Below are 24,142 nucleotides of genomic sequence, written 5' to 3'. Positions count from 1 at the left end.
CCAACAGTTAATTCCATTTGAGGCAATTAAAACATCCGTCACCTGATTTACTCAGAAAAACAGACTGTGCAAAGTTCAGTTTTTATTTTATTTTATTGAAAACATTATAAAAGTATGTGTTGCAGCAGCATATTCACTTTTTATGATCAACATCTTCACATTTACACAATCCAAGTTGAAAATGGCATTTACAGCAAGCAGTCAATGATCAATCTCCAGGAGACATGACTGCACAGGGTAGAGATAACCAGGCATCTACCGCCCCCATGAGGCTGCAAGTGAAACTAAACTGAACCGCAAACACTAAAGTTCCTGTTTTTGTTGTTTTTTTTAAAATTCCACTTTGCTCCACACTGCTTCTACGTGTTCAAGTTCATTTTTAATTCACTATTTTCTAATGCAGAGCTGATGTGCAAATTCATAACTTGGGTTTAAGTTTTCAGTTACTTCAAACAAAAAACAGTTTTGACCAATTCAAGGCACGAACACAGGTACACAGTGGATACCCAGCCCGTGTCTGAAAGTACTTGACAGAGAAAAGGAAAGAAAAAAAAAAAACCCTCAAGCAGCTGAATTAGCACAGCACAGGTTAAACAAGCACAAAATCTGAAATATCAGCTAAACATTAGTTTGAAATTCACACAGAAATCGCTGCAGTCAGAGCAAGGTCCACAACACTCAAACCACTGACAGGTGAAGTGACTAACATTGGTCATGTTACAAGGCAATTGTCTGCTAGGAAACCCTTGAGTACATCCATAAGTAACTCCATCATGTACTTCCCAACTAAACAGACTAAACATTTCCCCCATAAACAGGGGCCTCCCTCAGAAAGTCAAAGTGGAGGACCCACTGCAAACAACCCACAAGACCCAAAGAATACCTTATTAGCATCCCAGTGCCAGACACCAAAGAGCTCCCCTGGAGGGCCTTTGGCTGAGCCCTGTGTGACCAGAGCTACCCAGTACCAGGCAGGTGGTTTAAATGTTGCGGCAGGAGGTGCAGCATTGCAGAAACGATGTTCAGCTTAGTGTTTGTGACCCTCTTGTCTGAACAGCTGAATCTGCTGGATTACATTCACGAGAAAACGACTGCAGCCTCACTAAAACAGACCAGAATTTGGATCTCATTTCACAGATATCAGAGTCACCGGGACACGGTGAGCAACACAGATTTAACTGAACCCCGACAGTCACAGGACACGGACGCAATGTTTTGGTAACAGTGAGAGTTGGGAGTGAAACTGGAACATGCTGATATTTCCAGCTTGTTTCAGTTTGACCACCTAAATCATTTTAATGTAAAGCTTATTTTTATTTTGAAACACTTTCATGTTTCACTAGAGCAGCGGTTAACACTTGTGTTCATCATCAGATTAATCTGCTGATCGTTTTAAGAAAATGTGTAAGCAAGTAGTGATTGGATGTTTTCAGGATGAATTCATTATCAGCACGATGAATCGTGGCAGCTCTACATTTAGCAGCTGTCACCGACACAGATCAAAAGCAACTAAGACAATTCCTCATAATTAGGAGTTTTTAGCTGTAATCATGGCTGTACAGGTGAATTTGGTTTTAGCCGCCTGACGTCCAGGTGACCTTTCGTAACACTATAACTAGACGCAGACACTGACGGCGCTGAAACTCAGCTCAGAAAGAATCAAAATGAGCAGTTTGAGGTGCATGGTACCTCATGGTGGATGGTACTTATGGCTTTAGCAAGAAGCAGATCTTAAGCTTTGGCTGATTGCATGTGCAATATGGTGACGCTCGCAAAGCTGAGAAAAGAAAAAAAATAAAATAAAATAAAATCATAAAAAACCCCAAAATGTAAAACTGGAAGAATGTTTGGCATAAAAGGAATCGAATATTAAATTCTAAAGTGACAAATGGTAAAAAGTGTAGAGGAACACCCACATCTCTGCCATTTATCCTTTTTTGTTACGGGGAACAAACACGTCACGGTCTGAGGAAAACCAAGCACAGCTTCCCATCAATGCGTCTGTTGTGGATGTGGATGTTAGTGCTGCAGGTTTCTCTGAACCTCATTTCACAAAAAAGGAATCTAGTGTTTAGCATTGATTTACCCTAAAGAAATAACAGTGATAAGAAAACGGCTACAAAAAAAAACACTCAAACTATATCCCAGACACCACGTATATTATTATCACCAGTTAAATAACTAGAATATAGTACATCTTGATTTTATTCTTTTTTTAAACAAACTTGTCGTTCTTTTCAAGAACAAAGCTTGAGAGGAAAGAAAGGCTTTGACCAGTTTTCCTCTCGTGTGTGTGACTAAAGGAGGATCTGAGCAAGAACCCTCAAGGCTCAGTGCTTCCAGGAATGAACGCTGAACTGTAAATGAAAAAAACAAAAGCTTAAATTGTCTTCCACATGTAAACAATACATCATGTACCTGGGACTAAACCTAGTGTAAGCTGTCAGAATGAATCAGGAATCAGCTGGTAAAGTAAGTGTCACTTAAACTAATCTGAACAGCCATGTGTTGTTATCATTACTCGCGCCCAGGGTGATACTGAAGATTGCATAGTAGTGGATAATAAAACAGAATCCAGATCAGTCATTACACCTTCAGAAACTCCTCTAAATGCTCTCCTTTTTCTCACCTGCACTGATATGACTGCACAACACAGGATTAAGCATATTTACAGTGACAGATATGTTCCTCCTCCAGTCTTCTTCTTTCGCTTTTTTGTTTTTAAAGACAAAGTGCAGTTGAGAAAATGGAAAAATTATTGGTCAAGAGCACATCTACTTTCCGATTCTGTACTGATTCATCTTATCACCAAACATTCAAAAATATATATTACTAATGCAAAACTATCTTGTCTGTTAATCCACCAAATGTTCTTTGAAACAGAATGAGGTAAATACCGGAAGTAGGACAATAACTACACATACACCGAATGAAAATTGCCCCGTTCACCCCCTTGCCTGTGTTATATGACTACTTGGTTCATGTAGGCACAAGAACAGTATGTGTCCATCCTCTAAGTGTCTTCTTGTGTTACATTTCTCCTCAACTCCTCTCACTGTCCCCCTTCACTCGCTGCTGACAGCGTGACTGACCGGCTTCCTCTCAGGACTTCCGCTGCCTCAGCGTCTCGGAGCTGCCGTTCAGTTTGCTGCGCCCGGAGGGGGCGGCCGTGCTGCCGTTGCCCAGCGGGCGGTCCCAGTCAGCAGGGGCTTCCTGTTTACGCCGGCGCGTCTCTTTGTAGCGGAGTGTGATGTCACTGTGAGAAGACAGAAGGAAAGAGCACACGCATTATTTATAGCGTGTCATCCCTGAGGGTCGTGTCTTCCCAGATGGTTTCTGGTCCACTAACTTTTCTCACAGAAGGTTTCTTTCTTATAATTCCTACGCCTACACTATACACTGGGTTATATTAAAAGAAAAAACAAACAAAACAGCTGATTACTTTAACAAACATCACAAACAGAAGATAAAGCTCTGCTCTCAAAGTCTCACGTGAACTGCATTTCTTACTTTTTGAGACTAAGAAAAATTCCCAGTTTGTCTTTGTCAAATAAATCCATCACTACAAGAAATGATCAGTCAATCTGTATGAAATCCCTGCTTAGGAAGGGCAGGGGGAAAAATGAATAAAACAGAGATTCACCGACAGAGATAACCAAATCAAACGACCCCCTTTGAGCAAGCACTTGGTGACAGTGGGAAGGAACTGGAAGGTAGATCCAGGCTCAGGGAGGGGCAGACATCTGCCGCCACTGGTTGGGGGTGAGGGCAGGGACCTTTTGTGTATTTGACAACAAATATCATTTGTGTGTCCCAAAATAAGCTGGATGCCATTCGAACAATATTAATATACTTTTTTCATTATATACGCTACTACTTGGCCACATTATACGGTGAAATAACATTTTGTTTCACTGCTATGCTGATAACACACTGCTCCATTTCCCAGTAAGGTTCAACAAGTTTCGTCAACCTTATAAACTGTTTAACCAACATCAAGAAACAGATATGTGCATTTAAAAAAAATAAATAAATAAAATAAAAATAATAATGATAAAAAAAAATAAAAAATAAAAAAATTAAAAAAAATGTAAATCCGATAAACCAAAATTTCTTAGATCTGGTTTGGACAGCCTGCAGCCGAGTACCAACTTTATCAGTTTAATGAGTTGCCAGAAATCTGGGTGTGTTGTTTGATTTTAATCAAATTTTTTAAGAAACGAATGCCTGAGGAATGTGCGAGGATACGATCAACACTGAGTTTTCAGTGACATTCATTTTCACTTTTACCTTCTCTCTGGTTATTGCAATAGTCTCTTAACAGGTAACAATCAGAAATGAATACACAGACTTCTGTTTGTGCAGCAACAAGACTTCCTACAAGAACGAGGAAAAGTGAACATATTACTCTAACCCTAATGACTCTGCACAGGCTGTCCATGACTTTTAGAATCGATTTTAAAATTTACTTATTTCTTTTAAAGCATTTCATCGCCTGACTCCGGAATATGTACTTGAACTGCTGCATAGCAACCGGTGCAAGGTCTGAGATCCCCTGGCAGGAACCCGTTAACTGTGTCCATCTCATGCTTAAAGATGAAAGGCGATCGCTTCGGCTCTTTATCTTAGTTTTCTTTTGACAATGAACTTATTTTAAATGATATATAAATTGATTTTAACATTTCTTTTCATGCAAGTTTATTCTGTTTCTGGGAAGCACTTCACAAAAAAGTACTTATTATTGTTACTATGTTTATTGTTAACATTAATATTATTTTGAATGCTCCTCATGAGGACCTCTGTAACACTTAATGGAAGAGCACCAGGCTGTTACACACCTCAAAACGAAACATGCACTCAGCACTCACCTCGGTCCACTCATACTAAATGAAGCATATTAGGTAACAGACTGGGAGTGTACAATAGGGTCAAACAGTGCTTGGAAATTCTTAAGGTTCTGTTAAAAAAAAATAAATCACTTTGATCAGAATAACTGGATAATGGCACGCTTTTGTCTTTAGTCAACCAGGAGAAGTGGTTGAGCTGATCTCACTGGCTCTTGTCACATGATGGTTAGTGTGTGGTTGTGTCTGTGCGTGTGTGTGGGGGGGTATCAGTTCCTCTGGGTTTCACTGTCCTGACTCACTTTAACAGTGTCAACACAAACTGAATGCCCTCTAACGTCACTAAACTGACTGGAACTGAGAGTAAAAATGATGTGAAGGGAAATGAAGACGATAAAATTCACCACAGCAAGAATCCATAAAGTGCCATGCAGGAGATGGAGCCATGCAGAGTATTAACTACGTTCTCTAGAGGATCCCATAGATCCTCTATTCATGATTTTAGATCCAAATGGTGATGTCTTAGAAAAGGGGAAACAAACAAACAAACAAAGAAAACAAAAACCCTACACTTTTCCTATACCTACCTTGCTTGGCAAGGACATTACTGCATTATTGCTGAGCACGAGCAGGAAGTAGTAAGGAAGGGGAGGGGAGGAAAACAGACAACAAGCTTAACATGCCAGGGCAGGCTGCACCTAACAACAACAACAACAACAACAACAACAACAACAACAACACCACCACCAACAACAACACAGTAAAGATAAGGCAGCTCAAAAAAAATTAAATTACATTTAAAAAAAAAAAAAAAGAGAAAAGAAAAAAAAGAAATAAACACACTCCATGAGCTCACGAGGAATAACCAAATGAAATGCAGGAGCACACTGGATGGAAACTCACGTGTGCAGAGATCTTTCTTAAACTGTAATTAAAACTGTATTTCCTCATCAGTCACCATGAACAGTGTATTTAAAGCAAAAGTGAAGTGCAAAACAGCAGCATGGAAACAGATTGTCATTTTTTCCTGCATGAGTGTACAAAGTTCATTTGGAAACCAGCTGCTTTTTGCCAATTCCCAACTTCCCTTCCTATAATTAGCATGTAGGACGTCTCTACAGATCCATAACTGGACTCTATATGAAACAGACCAGAGGAAAACCTACAGAAAGTTGACACACACAAAAACAATACCGTACTTTAAAAACAAGAACGACCCAAAGGTAGACTGGACCTGTCTCAAATAGACTGTACGGTGTCCAGCGAACCAAAATAGAAAAACAGAGGCAATACTTTGGACTTTGGTCCCAGTGTAGTTATTGTGTTTACTAGACACAAGCTAGAAATGGTTAAGAAGCTGAAATCTTTCCTCCTTAAAGCCTAATTGTTTTACACGAAGAGCAAAGACTTTCATTACATTTCAACAACCCCCCCCCCCCCCAAAAAACCCCCAAACAAAACAACAACAAATAAATAAATAAAATAACCCATCCCACTACTTACCGGATGAAAAACCGCCACACGGTCCAGATGAGTATGAGGAGGATTCCTAAAAACCAGCACTGAATGATAAGAGAAGGAATGGGCAGCATGATGGTGTGGGGGTCGTACTTGACCACTATTAGGAACTCCGTTACTGTGATTGCTGATACCAGCCACGCCTGCTGGCCGAGCTTCTTGTGGAACTTCCTGTTGGGAAAATGAAACAATGTTATTATGGAAAAATTATTCAATAGGGAGGATACATTTACTGTTTATTTTTAATATTTACTGGTTACATGTAAGCCTGTGATGTAACACCATAATGCACAGCACCATGTCACTACCCATGTGTTTCAATAGTCAACCGGTAAATGATACTACCATTTCTAGTCTACCAGAAATACTACAGTCTGAGTAATTATATGAATTTTGTTAGTGGACAACACTGGTTAAACAGAACTAGTACAGTACTGCAGTATTTTGCTATATATGCAGGCTGTTCTACAATGAACTGGAATACAATCAGAGTAATTCCTAACAACAGCACAGGAGCTGTGATGACGTTAACCTGCAAGTAAAGAAGTCCACTAATGCTAGTCATATTTGGCAAACTAATCTGACACTGTGTGTGCACACCACACATTTCCCTGCATTTGGTATTTAAACAGTTAAAAATGGCTTTTAAATACATGTGGAATACATGGACATATTTAATTCAGTCTATTTTTATGAGACTCTAATCCCTCAGGTTTAATCAGTTAATCACTAGAAATACCTCTAGCTCCAACACGACCCAACACTGGAAAAATAGCAGAAAACTAAACATTTCTGTATGTTTCCGTTACTAGTAAACATATTCTTATCAATACACATGTTTGCTCATGGCTGGTATGTATGAATGGTGTTCTTACTAAATATTTTGCTGTGTATAGTACACAGAAGACTGACACATTTCTTCACTGCTGTGCTTATCTAGTTTTCTGATTTCAATTTGCACTACGATAACCAGTTTAAAACTCAAGAGCAAACACTTGATTAAACTGAATCAGTGCTGAATGTCAACAAGTTCTTTTTCATACAGTCTTTTATTATACACCCGGTCAAACTGTCCAACTCCCAAAAGAAAAGCTGCGCATTGCTACTCACGGGTCATCCATGAAGTCGTAGATCTCCCTCATGGCTACGCCCCCCACGTTGACAAAAAAGACAAGGCGAAGCAGCACCAAGTAGTGTTCAGGAGGCATCCACAACACAAATTTCAGGTAGAAGGTGTTCAGCTCTGCCAACAGAAACTGGCGAGATAGGAGATAAAATATCTTAATTTAGAAGCACTGAGAACACAAAAACAACACAGAAAAGCAGAAAAAGTTACAACAATCAGTCCATGTTGGGCACGCCTTTCTCTTCCACTAGCTAACAAGAACTAACCTTTTACATTTAGTGAACTAATTCAGGTGTCAGGCAGGGAACCAAAAACAGAAATGGAGCCAACATAACTACGCCCATATTTGATGAATTACAAATCTGATATTTTATTTCCTCTCTCCTCAATTCATGAAACACATTTCCCATGTGTCTGTTATGTACAGTTATTTGAGAGTCCTTTCTAAGACGACAGTACAGTGCTGTTTAAGCTTAATCTTGATCTATTGTCACAACAAGCTGTCTGGATTTGATGTTTATGCTCCACCCGCCTTTGCTCACATTGGGTGGTTGTCATGTTTGCAGCGTTACAATGTGTTGCTAACAGGGAAGTAGCAGAGTGGCCTCTGGCGGACAAACTAAGCAACGCCGACATTCAAAACATGGCTGAAGGGTGTTTCTACCATCTCTTTTTTACTTTTTCCACTTTAATTTATCAACAGTCATAAATCCAGATAGAGATATATCAGCAATATATTAATACATATATTTGTTAGGCCAGTACATGAACCTGTATTATCGATATATCAGAGTCTAAATACATTACATTTGCTGTGCATTTTGATTGCATGGTGATGTCATCATTTTTTGCAGTGAGACAAATTCTTTCCCTTTATGTTAACATTTCTTACCATAAAGATGATGCCTAACACAGCAAGCCAGCGGCGAAGGTTTGAAGCAGGCTTCCACTCAAACTTCACCCAGCTGTAAGGTGTGAACTGGAATGCTATACGCTTTATCTTCCCCCTGCCAAGTACAGACAGAGATATCATTAAATATAAACAAATACAGAAGCCCAACATTAAAATGTTTGCAAAGAAATGTCTTTTATAAAGTCATACTTGTATGTAGGAATGTTCCAGAGGCCCTGCCACTGATACGGTTTCATAGACAACCAGGCCAGGGTCTTCATGCCACAGTAGATCCCCAACCCATTGCACACCAACACATCCATGATCCACTAGATGGAGAAACAATTCGAGAAAAGGGTAAGTGAGGTGCAGTAATCCTCCAAACCAACTATCACACACCACCTCTCCTCTACCTTGAACATAATTTACAATTACCATAACTAAGATTTTTTGTGAGTAACAAGTAGCAACAGCAACCGCAGTATTTATCTTTACAGTCGTGAATATAATTACAGTCTGTTTATATTTGGATTTTTTCTATTGCTTTCCAGCAGTGCTCACTTGGCTTTACCAGCTACCCCTTCTGTTAATTAGATCACCTAGTTAGCTGCTGGTATAAAGTTCTTATCATGCAAACAAATGAGGACTTTGTTGCCATTAGAAATATCACTAGCAAAAAATTCACTCCCGTGCTTCCACTTTCTGTGCTTTTACTTATAAATGTGCTGAAGAGCAAGAGATCCGTGACCCTCCCAACTTAACACACGATGAATATAATTTGTTCTGCAAAATGTCCGTAAAACCCTTTAATTTTACGTTTAAATTTAAAACACATTTACAATGCAATACTTGTTTTGAAAATTTTGTCTGGTCACACTTTGGTTCAAAGAAACTTCTTGTCTAATATAAACACATTTGAAAAATCTGTCCACATTAGGCAGGATTATATCTGCAGTAAACACTGTCACGCTTTAAAGAGAAGACATCTCGATCTTATGTTTATTTCTTCAATGTGGCAAGGAATTTTTTTTTTAAAGATATTGTTCATTTTTACTATTTGTGCCTTATTACAAAACACTCACTCAGAAAACTTAGACATAACAACCAAAGTAACCTCAAAGTGTGTCACACAGTATTTTGTAATCAGAAGAAACCAGCACAAATGTACGTACATGGTCCCACCAGCACTCTGAGAAGTTAGGCAACTGGTGCTCCAGACTGTACTCCAAGAACTCAAACATGACACTGATTATCATACACATCCACCAATCCCGAATCATTAGAGTCTGGAGGGAAAATAGAGTGTGAGGAGGTCAGCAAGATAACAGACAATAAACAATAAAAAGGTGCAACTTTACTTGTCAATAAATGATCACACCAGAGTGGGAATGACCTCACTTGGCACTTATTGACTAGGTGCTCTGTAATCTTTGCAAAGTCAAACCATTTAAATCTGTGATGTGTACACAACAGCGAGGACTGCACGCTCAACTGCTTTTATGAAACATGTCAGACAGCTTATTGCAAACCTACCTTGATATACCATCCGAGAAAGTGAGCTGGCACGAAGCCATCCATCTTGTCCTGCAGAGACAAATAATGTTTAACAGCACGCCCAACTACAATTTTGCCCCTAAATCTTACACGTGAAAAGCCCTTTCATTAAACTGTTGATCGTTTGGACAAACACTAAGACAGTAAAATCACAGTTAGCTATACATGTTATGCCAATGAGGCAAATGAGAAGTGTCACATGGACACAATTAATCCAAACTAAAGCTATCAATATTTATTAAAGGGTTACACTTTACTTAAGGAAGGTTACAAAAATGTTATCAGCCCCTCAGGCTCCAAGCAGCTGCACCAGTGATCTCAATTTCAACATCTGTAGTCACCTTGTTCTCAAGTTATCACATTCACAAGATTTTCAGAAAACTTGATCTGTGACTTTGAGGTCAAGGTCACAGATTTGAACTCGTTAAAGATTTTTAGTAGATAGACCCATGGCATCGATCTGAATCTACTATGTTGCTTTGTTCTCGTGTTATTGCATTTCCAAAGTTGGTGCCAACAAATACCCCCTCAGCCTTTTACGACTGAGGGGTAAAAATAACTCTTTTTAGGGTCAACTGGAAAGAAAAACAGATGTGAAATGTAAAAGTGAGATCAGAAATCAAATGTGACATAATCACATGAAAACTATAAAGTGACATTTAGAATCTTCAAATAGATCATTCCCTGTAAGCCTATATGTTGTCAATACAAACAATAATTATTAATCACTCCAAGCCTGTATATTGACTGCTCTCCATTCATCTACACATAAATACAGTGCACTGTAAGAAACTGCACACAGCTGCTCCTTCAGTGTTTTATATCCCAGCAGCCACATGTAGGCACCAGAACCCTGATCTTGATAACCATGCAGCCACTGATTTGTGAAATTCCACATCTGAGTGCAGTGCCAACCATCCACCGTATTTACTGCAAAGTAACCCATTTAACAGGGAGATGTGTTGCATTACACTGGTAGTGGATCATGATAAGCATCCTATGGGGATGAGGTTTCTAACTTTCCATTAAAACACAGACCTGCGACTGTGTGTATTTATTAACATTTCCAAAATGCATTTCAGCTCATTGAGCTCTGTTTTAAGTTTCACTGCTCCACTGATATAATCCAAAACAGCAAGAGTGCTTAGAGATGCTCACAGCCTGTGCTCTAAAAAGTCCTGCTGCTTTCTACTTGTGCTCGGACAGTTAAAATAAGACCATCTGTGTTCAAATAAAGCATCACATCTAGTTCACACTGGAAACAGGAAGAAATTAGCACAGAGAGTACTGGGTCACTGAACAGGACAAAGCCTCTTTGGGCATCACAAAGCACAAATAAAATGCAATTAAACACACAGTTCCACCCTTACTATTTGGATCATATTATTTCTGCTTAGTAACTCAGCACATTTTTATGTACTCATTTTTTTAGCTTGTCCTTTCACATGCAACTTCCTACAACCGAAGTAAAGTTATTTATAAATATGTGGCTGTAATTTGACATTTTAAAAAGTCTATTCACAGAAATGGGGTTTTAGAGGCTAAAATCAGACTGTTAGTGGAGATGGGCTCTGGGTCATGGCAGCAGAGAGAGGAAGGCCTGGTTCTATTGATGGACTGTAATCTGCGCCAGACTCAAGCTGCTGCACACCTCCACAGTAACTGTATTCTTGTGTGTTTGAGAATGAAAGAGAGATAAAGTAGAAGAAAAAGAGATAAGAGAAGTTTTACTGTGACACAAAAGGCCATACACAGATTCATCTAAGCTGCCATATTTTTTTTTCCTGTATCTGGGCCACTTCCTTATTAGCATTAATTGAGGACAATATGCACAACATTATAAATGCATGACTGGACAAGAAATGTTACTTTTAGGAAGGCGGCCTGTTTCTTACTGAGTTGTTTTCAACGACGTAATACTATCAAAAACTCAAGTCTTACAAACATTCCTACCTGCAAAGAGTAACATGAAAAGCAAAAAAATTCATTCTCTCACCCAGATGTTGTGGAAAGGGTCTGTAGTGTTTCCAGGGTCATAAATGAGGCAGTTTCCCCCATAATCGCGCTCAGGGAGAGGAACCCCTAATTTGGGGTCAATGTACTTCATGAACTGTCGTCCATCGTGAACCGTCTGGATAAAAGAGGATAAGAATAAGAGCAAGTACCACCAGACCTTACATCTCTACACAAGCTATATCAGATGGTGTCCTCCTTTAACTAACGACAGATTTCTGTGGCATAAAAGTAAAATTTTATTGCTTTTTACCTAGCAACAACTTAAAATTATCCTCGCACAAACAGGAAGTAGATGCTTAAATATACCCCCCCTTTATTCTTCTTCTTTTACAGTGTCCAGGGCAGTCTGAAGGGTCTGGCTCAGTGACAATTTAATTAAATTGGGAGAGTGAAAAGAGGCTTCCAGGGATCACAGCAGAAAAAGCACCAAAGTCTGGAGCACACGTGATAGTGGGAGGGAAAAAAAAAAAAAAGCCCGATATTTTGCCCAGGCTTGACTACACTTTAAGAAGTACTTATGGATTCCATCTGGCCTTCTTTTTGGAGACCACGATTATAATTAAATGTCAAAGTAAACGTCCAGAAAACCTGTGTCATCAAAATCACTGAGTAGAAAACTCAAAAAGAGAAGTTTGATGTGGGAAAATTGTCATGTGATTGTGTACAGAGTTCCCATGAGCTAAGAATTTGCATTGCACGTGTTGATCTGACGTGTTTTAGCCTTTCCAGGCAGCAAAATTCTCACCACACCAACCTGAAACAGGATGAAGATGAGGAACAGTTCATAGACGACAGTGACGCAGAGCCAGAAACGCCAGTAAGCTAGAGCGAGAGAGAGAAATCAGTTACACTGAATAAAAAACTAAATTAGTACTTTGTTTTTAAAGACAATGAAAAAACAATAATAACAACTTTACATGACAATTTCCTATTTGTGCTGAGTAAACGTTCCACGTTCCAAATCTAACTACTTCTATTCCCTGCAGGTATGAACATTTGACACTCAGTCCAGAGTAATATTTTACTGTTCGGTTACATAGCTTCAACGTTGCTGCCCCAAGTCTTCCCACTAGTTTTCCAACAAAAACACCATAAACAAATGTATAATGTGGATTTTGGTTAAAGACATTTAAAAAGAGCACCTGATGACACATACAGAAATGAGTTGCTAGGGGTCCTGGCATTTGGTTCAACCCCAAATCATTAGTTCATTTCCACTAATAAACATCTGCCTGAATTACCTCAGTATACATATAATGTCATAATGTGTTTCTGAAGATTTAAGACAGAGATCCTGATTTTCATTAAGAAATAAAACATCAAGTAAAAGGACTGATATATAGTGTGGTAAACACCAATCTCAGTCCTAAAGTCCCACATGAGGAGTGCTTTTAATTCAACTGCTATTGAGCTGAATTATTGTGGTGATTCACATTCACAAGCTCAGTTTCCTTTGACACACCCAGTCTGAGATTCAGCAGGAGCTACAGGTTTTAATGCTGAAGGAGGAAAAAAAAAAAAAAAACCCTACTGGGTCTTTTTCCCATGATGGTTGTCTATGGAGAGCCAACTGTAAGGTGACAAACACCAGGACCTACCCTGCTGGATTAACAAGCAAAAGATTGAAGCAACTGCATACACACACACACACACACACACACAACCACATCCCCTCAATCAGCCCACAAAAGGTGCGAGTAATGCAGCCAAATACTTGCTCGACCACTTCACGCCTACCTACAACCGACAGCATTCGGCATGTCGCTGCATCTGCCTTCCACGCCCTGTTTTCCCTCCTTCCTTCCTCCCTTTCCCTCTGGAGTTAGCTGTTGTGTGTTTGTTGTGCGGGAGATGTTAAGTGTTTTCTGCATGAAAGCTCTGTTTAGAAAGCTGTGAGTGCTCTTATTTAAATAGTAGCACCTTTTACAAACTGCATCAGATTTAAAGAAGGAAAAACTAACTATCTGTTAGGATGCAAGTTTACAAAAGCATTAGAGTAGAAATCCAACTGCCACAGCTCACGTGCTGCAGTCAGGCACGTAGATTTTTCTACCTGGGCAACAGGTTTTAGTACAAGCAAAATCTACAATTGTTTTTCACATGTCCTACAACAGCTTTGTATTTCAGTGTCGTATAATGCATACAAGTAACAGATTACTCTCTCTCTCCCTTTTCCCACACATATGCCCTGAAAACCCTGCATCTGTATTGTAATGAACTCCAAATGTCATCTCTTTCCATCCACTCCCGCTTGGATGACAAGATCAAAGATGTTTCATATAAATTCATTTGTATGGCACAAAAAGCCTCTGTGGAGACCTAACCAACAGTTTAAATACATTAAAAGGTAAACAGGCAAACAACTGTATCAGGTGTGAACCTGTCACAAACTGCCATTTTCAGTGTCACTGAATAATGCCACTGCAATGCCTAATGCACTATTTACTAGAACCATATAGCCCATTATAAATTAGTCACTGAGATTTAAAGCCTCATAAAAATGAATGATTTGGGATCGTCTGTACTGTCTGCAAACTCATTTAATTTGACGACTGTCTTCAATCAACTGCTGATTCTAACCAGGATGTGTATTTTCCATTAGGAGGATGAAAATGTTATTACTACTGACTGAACTACTGACTCAACTGCCAGCTGCTTTTAATGATAAACATATTTTTATATAATCGGTTTTCACAATCCCCTTTTCAACCTTTGTTTTAAGGCATTTCAACTATTTTACTTATCTGGAAGCTTTAAGAGGACAAACAAATGTCAAACTGGCATATCCTGGATGTTGTCCAGTATTTAATGAAAGCTAATAAAACAGACCAGGGTTCAATAAAAAGAGCACTACATGGCTTTAATATGAACTTCGACTTGCATTTCCAAGTGCCAACTTTGTTAACTTATGCTATATTCTTAATATAAAAAGAGAGATTTGACATGAATTACTTTAACCTGGTGTTAAATGTGCTTTTCATACCTGGATGCGGTCTGGTGAAAGGTCCATCTTTGGCCTGTGTCACTCCAAAACAGAGGAACACCAGGATGCTGGCCACAATACCCCTAGAGGACACACATTTGGGAATTCATTGGAATCACAAAGATTTCTGTATTGATTACTCATAATGTGTTCTTACTGAACCACCAACAAACAAACAGCTTATTTTCATGTCTTTATACTAGGAAACAAGTGAACCTCTATGCTAACTACTACAGCGTTTAAATTACAGATATGAGACTGGAATGTGGTTAGACTGAAAAAACTGTTTGTCCTGTGTAACAGAAAGGGTCCAGCTCTGTGTGTGAGGAATTAAAAAAAAAAAAAAAAAAAAAAAAAAAGGGGCAGTACAACAAGATTTAACCGTTTGGAAAGTGTTGACCCAAAACAAATTAGTATGTGAGAAAAATTAAATCTTGTCCTTATCCCAATTGAGATGTCAGTATTGTCAATATTGATGAACAGTATTGTAGGAAGAATGGCCTACAATTCCACCACATCACTGTTCAAGTCTCAGAAGTAGCTACAGGACACATCTAAGGGTGATGGCTCAACATGTTCGCCCAGCATGTTCAATAAAGACATGAAGTTCACCTGTTTGTTTTTTTTAGCTCAGTCAAATTGTGTTTGTCCATTACTGTGACTTCAATTAAAATCAGTATGCATTTCAAAGGGGCCGAAAGGCTTTTATTACAGCTACACAAGTCTCAGCATTTCAACCCCGTTAACCTTTAAGATCTGTGATGTCAGATCAATCAGACAAGGCATGAATGGGAGCATAATGGCTTGGAGAATTAATAATTAAATAACTTGAATCTGGAGGTCTGGCCTGCTTCTTCTATTTCAATATTACAACTTCCTTTGTGTTTATTAAGAATCAGACCAGCCTAAGTTGAGCTTAAGTTGCTGTTGATTTAAGCTCTGAAAACCGGATTTGACCAGACGAGGACACTGTCCTGACCTTACAAGTAAACAGAGCAGGCTTAAAAGACTGAGCATACAATGGGATTACAGTGCGTGGTAGTCAACAAGCGTAGGAGCATGAGCATGTGAGATTTAGGGATCGATTTCTTCACTGTGTGAGTCTGGAATCAAATGAATGTGTGTTCAAAGAATACAACACACAAAGTGAAGTTGTGTGTGAACTAGTGAGAGTGGTCCCGAATTGCAGGGTTGACTGGGAGTCGAGGAGTAACCAAGCAATGCCTGAGAGTGAGCTCCGCTTCCAGGGTGAAGCTGTTAGGGTATTTATCCCGAGGAGCCGGACTACGCTGATGGCAGCAAATCCTGTTAAGGAGCATCCACACAAACGCAACCTACAAATCACCCCGTCTGTTGCAAACACACATCATTGATAAAGCCTGTTTTGTGCTTGACCTTCTCAATACACCTAAGTACAAAGTCACCATAAGTCAAAAATAAAAACTACTAACAATAACACTGCTTTGTTTCACAGATTTTTAGCTGTAACACACGTAAATGGGAGTTTTAAGCCACATGCAAACTTGCCTTGACTAAATCTCACTGTTTGAAATACAAGAAGCTATAACAAACACTATCAGGGACAGGTCTGATCATTTCCATTTCCATATTTATTCAGCAGCATGGCAACAGCTCCAAAAAAACTTTGGCCACAAGAAAAACAAGTTCTGCAACAGCTTATGTATTCCCATAGGAACAGTGCTCTGGTGCAACCAGCCTGCAGAGCACTTTGAAACTCAGCTACACCTCCTACTTACTGCCTTTTCCTAACAGGAAGCACAAAGTAGCTGGTACAACTTCCAGCAGTCACTCTGCAACTTTCTGTAGTTTGCAGTAATAAAAGAAACTGAAATAATCTGGCATTTATCCACATCTCTGTGGTTTAATGAACGTGATAAAGTTGGATGTATTTTTTTTCCCCCAAAGTTTAAATAAAACCCATTAAATGCACTTGCTAAATGCTCAACTCGTATTTATAGTGTTCTTTTCATGGCCAAGGTGGTTGTATACACGGCCTTGAAAGCTCAAGGTGAGTGTGACTGTAAAGGCTAGTGACTCATCTCAAATGGTGACTTTTGCTCCTTGCCCATGTTTATAGGAAATAAGTGGTTTATTCCAAATGTTGTTTAAAAAAAAAAAAAAAAAAAAAATCAGAGTAGCTACTGGTTGGTTGGTTGCATTGCGGTGTTTCCCTCACATTTAGATTTGATCTATTCTCCAAGTATGTAGTGACAAAAAAACTGAGCAATAAAATGCGCTGTCCCTTATGAAGCAGATGAACTCAAACCTCAGCAGTCTGCACCTGCTGCTGTTCCAGTTACAGTGACTGTCTAACTCGTAGCCCATCTCCAGAACAGAAGAAGAGCTGCTGCTGCCAGTTGCAGTCTATAACAGTCGAGATAAAGATACAAATGCTTGTTGCTTCAATTTGTGGCATCAGTCAAGGGGAAACAAACAGTATAAGATGTATTGTCAACAAACATTGTTACAACAAAATGATCAAACACAATTTTCCTAATGCTAAGTTACCAATAAAATAATCTCTCTCTCTCTCTCTCTCTACATAAACTGGTGCAAAAATGATATCATAAAGCTTCAGTTTAAAAGCCTCCTGGGGTTAAAGTAGACTTTTTGGGGCCTGAGTTTTGGAGTGTTTTGGCTTTGGTGGCACTAAGGAGAAATGCAACCTACTGACCTTTTAGTGTTGTAGGCCGTGTCCTGAGGAGTCTCCTCCAACAGCGTGACGTAGACCAGAGCGCAGGTCAGAATGAACAGCACTGTGACAGTATGGGCTCGCCTGCAGTGAAAGTGGGGGAAAGGACAGAGAGAAGGATGATAGTACCATTTGTAGAACAGAAAATTCAAATACCAGTCACCACAGGACATTAAAAAACAACAACCAAAAAAAACCCCTAGATCGGCTCATGTTGTCTGACATCACCATGGGACAACGTTGAGCAACACTGAGATAACACCACAACATTGGAACGGTCTAAACAAATCTGAACGTCCTGTCCTTGCTGCTAAAAACATCTTTGTTGCCTCCAAATATCAAAAGGCATATATGGGGTTAAATCAAGGACAAAATAGGAGATGAAATCTGTTGGGAAACTGTGTTGCTATAGCTAAAAATAGTTACAAAGTGTGTGACAAGCTTCAGTTCAAACCTTTCTTTAACTTAAAGTCAAAAATAGCTTTTGCATCACATATCTCGTGCCTGACAGTGGATGGAAAAGCTTCGTATCAGGTCTGTTTAAACAACAGAATTTGTATGCTCTGCCAGACAAGGTGAGCTGGAGTTTGATAGCCATGTTGTTGGCTACAGGCCAAAGTTGTATCTTCCATCACCCCATGTCAGCAAACATACTTTGGCCTCTGTGGTATGACATTCTAGTTGTTTAGATATACGTCGATGCAACCTGAGGGATTTACCTCAGCTGACGGGGCAAAGTTTTACGATAATGTCAGGGTCAAGAGAATACACGCTATATAATGGGAGATTTCTGAATTATAAATAAGACAAAGGGACCTGAATGGTCTTTGGAATGCTGACAAGCACATAACAGTTGATAAGTTCTAGAAAGACAAATGGGGTGACTGCTGAGAACAGTGGCAGAGTCACCGAGTTTCCTTATCACTCCTGGAATGTTCGCGCTGATCAGGCTGCAGGTGGACTGAGCCAGTATTCATTAGGGAGGAGGGATTTCTGGGAATAAAGCTAATCCAGATATTTTTAAAACTCATTTTGTCTGTTGGTTAAAACCCCAAAGTGACGGGTTATAAACCTCGACACCAAGTAGCATCCAAACATGCAACATGTAGGTGAACTGTTAAGCTTTAGTAAATAAAGAACAATCAACACTGGTGTCGACCTGTTTACATGACAGCATGTACCAATGACTGATCTGAGTGGTGCTCATACACGTTACAAAGCACTTACAGGAAACATTTGTACAATGACTTTTTCTTTGTTACTTAACCGTTATGTGAATACCTAAATATCTGTACCAAGCTAAGACATCTGTACCAAGTGTGACAACCAAATGGCAACCATAACACATCTTACATGACAGATGCCATCACGCCTCAAGTTTTAAACCTGTGGAGAACAATCATAGCAAGTGCATTTTATTCCTACCAGCCCTCTCATTAATGAAAGGGTCACCAGGTGCAAAAGCCTCTTAATATTTGGGGGTAAACAGCCAAAGGATATATACTTTATAAATCTATCTAATCTAAAACTACAAAGGCAATGTGCTGCTCTGAGAATTTAGATTAAAAGAAAAAATAATTGAAGGGTACCTGAAAGTGCAGTATAGCAATTCTATAAGAAGCCTTTCTTTATAATAAAGTGCCAACCTTCAATCATATTTCTTTTGGCTTCAAGCTTGATGTATAAGACAGTACGCCAGGTATTGTCAGCCTTTTTCCTGTTCCACCTCCTTATCCAACCTGTTTGGCTGGAGCCACAGGGGGAGGACGTGGTTTCTCTCTTCACTGACAACGATACACCACCACCAAGAGTGGAAAGGTGCAGCGGAAATACCGGTTTGCAACCAGCTAAGCTTAGAAACAAAGTTCACCTCTGAGCTTGAAGTTAAGATTAAAAAAAAAAAAAAAAAGATTCTGCTTTATGCCAGCCTCATGACTAATCAGAGTCTAGATTTAAGGATGAAATGGGGTTAAAATAGCCTTCGACTTTAATGACAGGCGGACAAACTAAGAATTTAATACAATGTGCTTAACTGTCAGTTTCATCTAATTAGACATTTGCCGAAACCAGTGTGAACAAAACTGCCACATTTTGAAATCGCTCAGCACTAAATCAATTTAAGGGAAAAATATAAAAGTGGAATGCCAGCACAATTACATTTAATCAGTCCAAGTTCGTTATAAGGCATATTAAAACGACCCCCAAAAAAAGAGAAAAAAGTTTGGCGTTGTCAGTTCCTTCCTGTGCCAGTGATGCAGGCTGTATGTCATGTGCATACCATTTTTAACCAAAAGCTGCTGCCATACAGCTTTTTACTATGAACTCTGAACACTTGGGAGACACACAGAGTCCATGCGGTGCCCGACCACCTACACACTTGGAAATACACCAACAACTGCCATCTTGTTCCTAACCTGCTTCATACATGCAGGTTTATCATCTGCAGTCAGCACTTGAAAATGTTCCACAAAAAAAGGTTAAATCTTACAAATAAAAATGTAATAATGTAATAATGTAGAATGTAAATTCAAATGACTCACAGAAAGAACCACTTTCCGTTCTTGTTTTTTTTTTTTTTTAAATACTAGACAGCAAAAATTCAGGATGCAATCGGTTTAACAACACCCACAGACTGTTGTTATGTTGACCCCTAAAGCAAACAGCTAAAAATCCCTAGAAGCCAGCTCTGAATTTTACAATGCTACGTCGTAAGACTGCATCTGGATGACTGCTGACACATTTAATTGCCACATAAGTGGCTAAAACCTGGTTTAGGTTCAGTCTAATATAGCAACCCTGCCTTCATGTATTTGTCAATACTGTTCTGGACAAGTGACCCTGATTATTAATCCACATAAAACAAGATTCTTGTATTTTCATAACTACAACAGACAAAGGTATTTTAGCTCCTGCTAACACCTCACTACAGAAACCTGATGCCAAGGCCGTACCACCGTAATGAGAAATTCTCATTAAGGTTCCCACTGGGAGGACCAGTTTCCTCTGCTGCCAATGATATTGGATAGCTTAGCAGATTCTTATTCAATCCTTTTTTTGTACACAAAGCAGAAATGAAAACCGCACACACACTCAGGGAAGCTTAAATATTCCTCGAGTGACAGGCTGGAAAGCTAATGTAGCTATAAATTAAAAAGGGCTGCAGAAGGGAATGCCACTTTTCCAGACTAGCTACATACCATACCGTAACGAAACCTGTGTCCTGCAACATGTGTGTCGTATTCCCATTGTGGATACTTTTTTCTTTTTTAGTTGGCTTATACATACTTTTGTTTAAGTAGTGAGAATTAAAATGTGTGGCGTTAGGAAAGATAAATGAAGTATGCTCTCATTTCTACAGTTTGCAGGACAGGCGTTATACCTGGCACACCTTCAGATCTGCCGTGAATGTCAAAGAATCTCTCAAGTGTCATGTCGGCAAGGAGCCCTGAGCTTGGATGTGCAACGTGAGCATCCATGACAACACTGCAAACCCCACAACACCTTTAAAAGTGACATTTAGTGGATCATTTTTACTGGAATAATTTAACCAGGATGGAAAAACAACAACAAACATTTCAGTTTGACCTGACATTTACAGCAAGGTCACATTATCTGCTATCATTAATGGAGGTCGCTCTGGGCCTGTCTTTCAGTTCACCTTGAAGCACATATTACACCCTGCTGTCAACTAACACATGCTTCCCCCCCTTCTGTCTCTGCAGGAGCCGTGAACTTGCACTGACACCGCCACAAACACTCACCAGAAAAAGGTGTTGGTCCCGTCGTCGTAGACTTCGCACTCTGTGTTTCTCCGGTGCAGACTCTCCCTGGAGGTCTGCTTCATCACCTTGGCTTTAATGGTTGTGCTCTGATCCGGACACGCTGGATCCACGGAGCCGTTGTTGACCTGCTCGCCGACGCTCTTGCCCGCAGCCACGCCGCTTTTCTTCGACTCCGGCTTGGTCATGGTTCTCACCGACCAGCCGCCCTGCGCTGCTTTAAAAAAAGCTGATCCCGTGCGCTTTGGTTTATCCCTGAGCTTTGCTCCCGTCTACTGTCATCCGCGTCAGCCCCACCCAAGTGGCTGTCAGCATCCTGTGGTGGTCGGGGGAAATGAACGTTACCAGGGCGACACTTGAAGGGTGGGGAGAATAACCTGAAAAATCACGCCCTACTGCTGAGCTGACCTGCCCGGCACGGACAGCCGCACACACATGCAGATGAGAAATGCAACCGAGTCAGGTTTGACACCGCCTACTTATTTTAAGGCATTTCTACATAACCTGCAGAGTAACACTTCAATGTGTCAGCAATGGCGACCACTTTCTCACATGCCCACTGGAGAGGAGGGGGGGATTACACGATAAACAAATCACTGTGCCTGCACTACGATGGGTACGTAGCGTTGATATAAGGCAGCTTGGTGAACTGCATTAGCTATTTGTAGCAGACTGTTTGACCTTGCCAGCGAGACTGCGTTGACTGACAAGCTCCTTATCAATTAACCAATCAAGGCAAAACCATAATTACTTATGCCATCATTGATTAGCTAGCCATTCCTTGCCGGGGAAATAATCAAGCTAACATTACTTACCAGCTGAATTTATGGGCTTACTGACCGGAGTCCGAATGTATTTTGAAACTAGAAAAAGCTACATTTGTGTAAAAGTAAAAGAACCCGAGCAACAAAGGAAGTATTCTGGTGTATTACTGTAGCCCGTAACCCGTCTTTATTGATACTACAAACAGATAAACCGCATCAGCGACCTTACCGTCTACGCGCGTCACGTGGACATAGCGAAAGCGCTGGTGTGTGGTTGAGCAACCAAGCCGCCTCCGGTTTATTCGTTTCACAACAAAGTTCTCTACGATGCGCTACATAGAAGCAATTTTATTTTGAAATACAAATATTTCATTCGGAAGTTGAACTCTCGTTACTCACCGTAAATTTAACACATTGATAGCCTGACCTATTTGGCGGGTTTAGTTAAGGATCATCCGTTTATATGTAATATTGATTAGTAAATGGCAAGTTTTAGAAATTTCGCAGTAACAGTAGGTTTTAATGCAACTAACTGCAAAAAACTGCACTGTTAACTTGGTTAGACTATAAAACCCGCATTGTTTTGGCTAGTGCTATATATGGGTATTAGGTATGTCGTCATTTCCGCCTAGTTTAAAAGTCGGACGTTATTTGCATACAGAAATTGTTAAATAATCAGTTAAATATAAATAAACAAAATGGTATTTGTACTTATTATTTAAAGCAAACTGGGTTTTTTTTAGAGTTTTGTTTTTCATATGACAAAATGATATGCGTAATTGTTTCAGAGAGCATAAAAAAGCATTGCCAGGTTATTCAGTAAAACTCGTGAGTTATAAACAGCAACTGCGCTGACTTTCTGATGACGTGAAGCATTACATGCATAAAGTAAGTGAAAAACATAAGAAGCATAAAATCCAAACAACTTTCAACAATTTCCACAAATAGTGTTTATAATACTCACCTCTGACATTAATAGTCAGTTACTTATTAAACAATGTTTCCTTTTTTGGCCTTCTTGAAATTGCAGGTTTACTGTCCAATAGCTCATACTTTTATTGATTATTATAATCATACTTATTGTTTCCCAATTAAATCAAAATATTTAATTGGGACCTTTAGCTCCTGATACACAAGATCTTGTCTCTAGTAATCAGTGTGGTGTAAACTTACCCAATATTCCTTGACAGTCTGATTTACCCGTAGATAGAGCAATCTACCAAGATGTGAACATGTGCCGTACTGTCTGTTCTCTGACAGCTGTTACAGAAACTTTTAAGAGGTTGCCACAGTGAGGTCGGTATATTATTTGCTAAAACGTCCTCACCGAGTTTATTTAGTTGAAGATCCAAACAGAAGCTCCTCCTTAAGACGTCCCTCTCAACATACCTGACTGCACATGGCAGCTATTATTATGTGTTGTGTAACTAGAGTGCTTGCCAGAGGCGAAAAAAGGTACTGATTTGTAAATAAGAGGACCTGAATAATTTAGCTTATTATATAATATTATACAACAGGATATTTCAAACTAACTAGACTTGATGAAGCTTTCTTTAAAGATATAACACATTTTGGGTTCAACTTGAAAGAGATGTGAGATGTAAACATGAGGTCAGAGGTCAAATATGATATGATATTTGGATGCAAAATATAAGGTGATATTTAGAATCCCCATATATCATTGCCTATAAGCCTATATGTTGTCAGTACAAACAATGTTAGTAGTAAATCGTTTTAAATAGTTCTGCATAACATTATTATCACTTTGACCTTCAGCTCAATCTATTGGCCTTGAAGGAGAGGTCAGAGGACAAATATGACATATTTTAAATATTTATATGGTACTTTGTATTTGTTGATATGTTGACAGCACAAACTACACTTGTAGGAATCATAGTTTCTAATTTATAAGGCTTTTTGTCAATATAGGCCAATAAACCATTAAGTTGACTT

At 39.4% G+C, this 24,142-nt stretch overlaps 1 protein-coding gene and 1 long non-coding RNA gene across 8 annotated transcripts; one reads left to right on the top strand and one right to left on the bottom strand.

Annotated features, from left to right (window-relative positions):
- Positions 1-256: 256 nt before the first annotated feature.
- Positions 257-23,553, bottom strand: ptdss2 (phosphatidylserine synthase 2). Of its 7 annotated transcripts, XM_003443840.5 has the most exons (14): positions 22,241-22,405; positions 21,408-21,741; positions 17,629-17,730; positions 14,934-15,016; positions 12,705-12,772; positions 11,931-12,065; positions 9,914-9,964; positions 9,553-9,666; positions 8,591-8,709; positions 8,381-8,495; positions 7,473-7,618; positions 6,348-6,533; positions 3,093-3,256; positions 257-2,357 (listed from the first exon to the last, which is right to left on the bottom strand). In XM_003443840.5, the coding sequence occupies exons 2-13, from the start codon at positions 21,611-21,613 to the stop codon at positions 3,103-3,105; spliced, it is 1,479 nt and encodes a 492-aa protein (XP_003443888.1). In that variant the 5' UTR covers positions 21,614-21,741; positions 22,241-22,405; the 3' UTR covers positions 257-2,357; positions 3,093-3,102. The 7 variants fall into 7 exon arrangements, with proteins under 7 accessions (XP_003443888.1, XP_005451131.1, XP_005451128.1 ...); XM_005451074.4 differs by lacking the exon at positions 22,241-22,405 and adding an exon at positions 23,363-23,553 and having other exon boundaries at positions 337-3,256; XM_005451071.4 differs by lacking the exon at positions 22,241-22,405 and adding an exon at positions 22,589-22,773 and having other exon boundaries at positions 337-3,256.
- Positions 20,174-21,541, top strand: LOC112847500 (uncharacterized). Its single transcript, XR_003221069.1, has 2 exons — positions 20,174-21,110; positions 21,369-21,541. It is a non-coding gene; the product is annotated as an uncharacterized LOC112847500 (long non-coding RNA).
- Positions 23,554-24,142: the final 589 nt, after the last annotated feature.

This window comes from Oreochromis niloticus, linkage group LG7 (genome assembly GCF_001858045.2).
Source record: "Oreochromis niloticus isolate F11D_XX linkage group LG7, O_niloticus_UMD_NMBU, whole genome shotgun sequence".
Taxonomy (NCBI): domain Eukaryota; kingdom Metazoa; phylum Chordata; class Actinopteri; order Cichliformes; family Cichlidae; genus Oreochromis; species Oreochromis niloticus.
Note: the sequence above shows the minus strand (reverse complement) of the source record. Positions and strands in the feature narration are given on the sequence as shown.

Bases quoted from the DNA above. Each gene is read 5' to 3' on its own strand.
- ptdss2 (XM_005451074.4), bottom strand. From the start codon at position 21,613: ATGACCAAGCCGGAGTCGAAGAAAAGCGGCGTGGCTGCGGGCAAGAGC. The intron at 12,773-14,933 runs GTATGAAAAGCA...CTCTCGCTCTAG, and splicing joins TTTCACCAGACCGCATCCAG to CTTACTGGCGTTTCTGGCTC. The intron at 3,257-6,347 runs GTAAGTAGTGGG...GTCTTCTCACAG, and splicing joins GTGTGGCGGTTTTTCATCCG to TGACATCACACTCCGCTACA.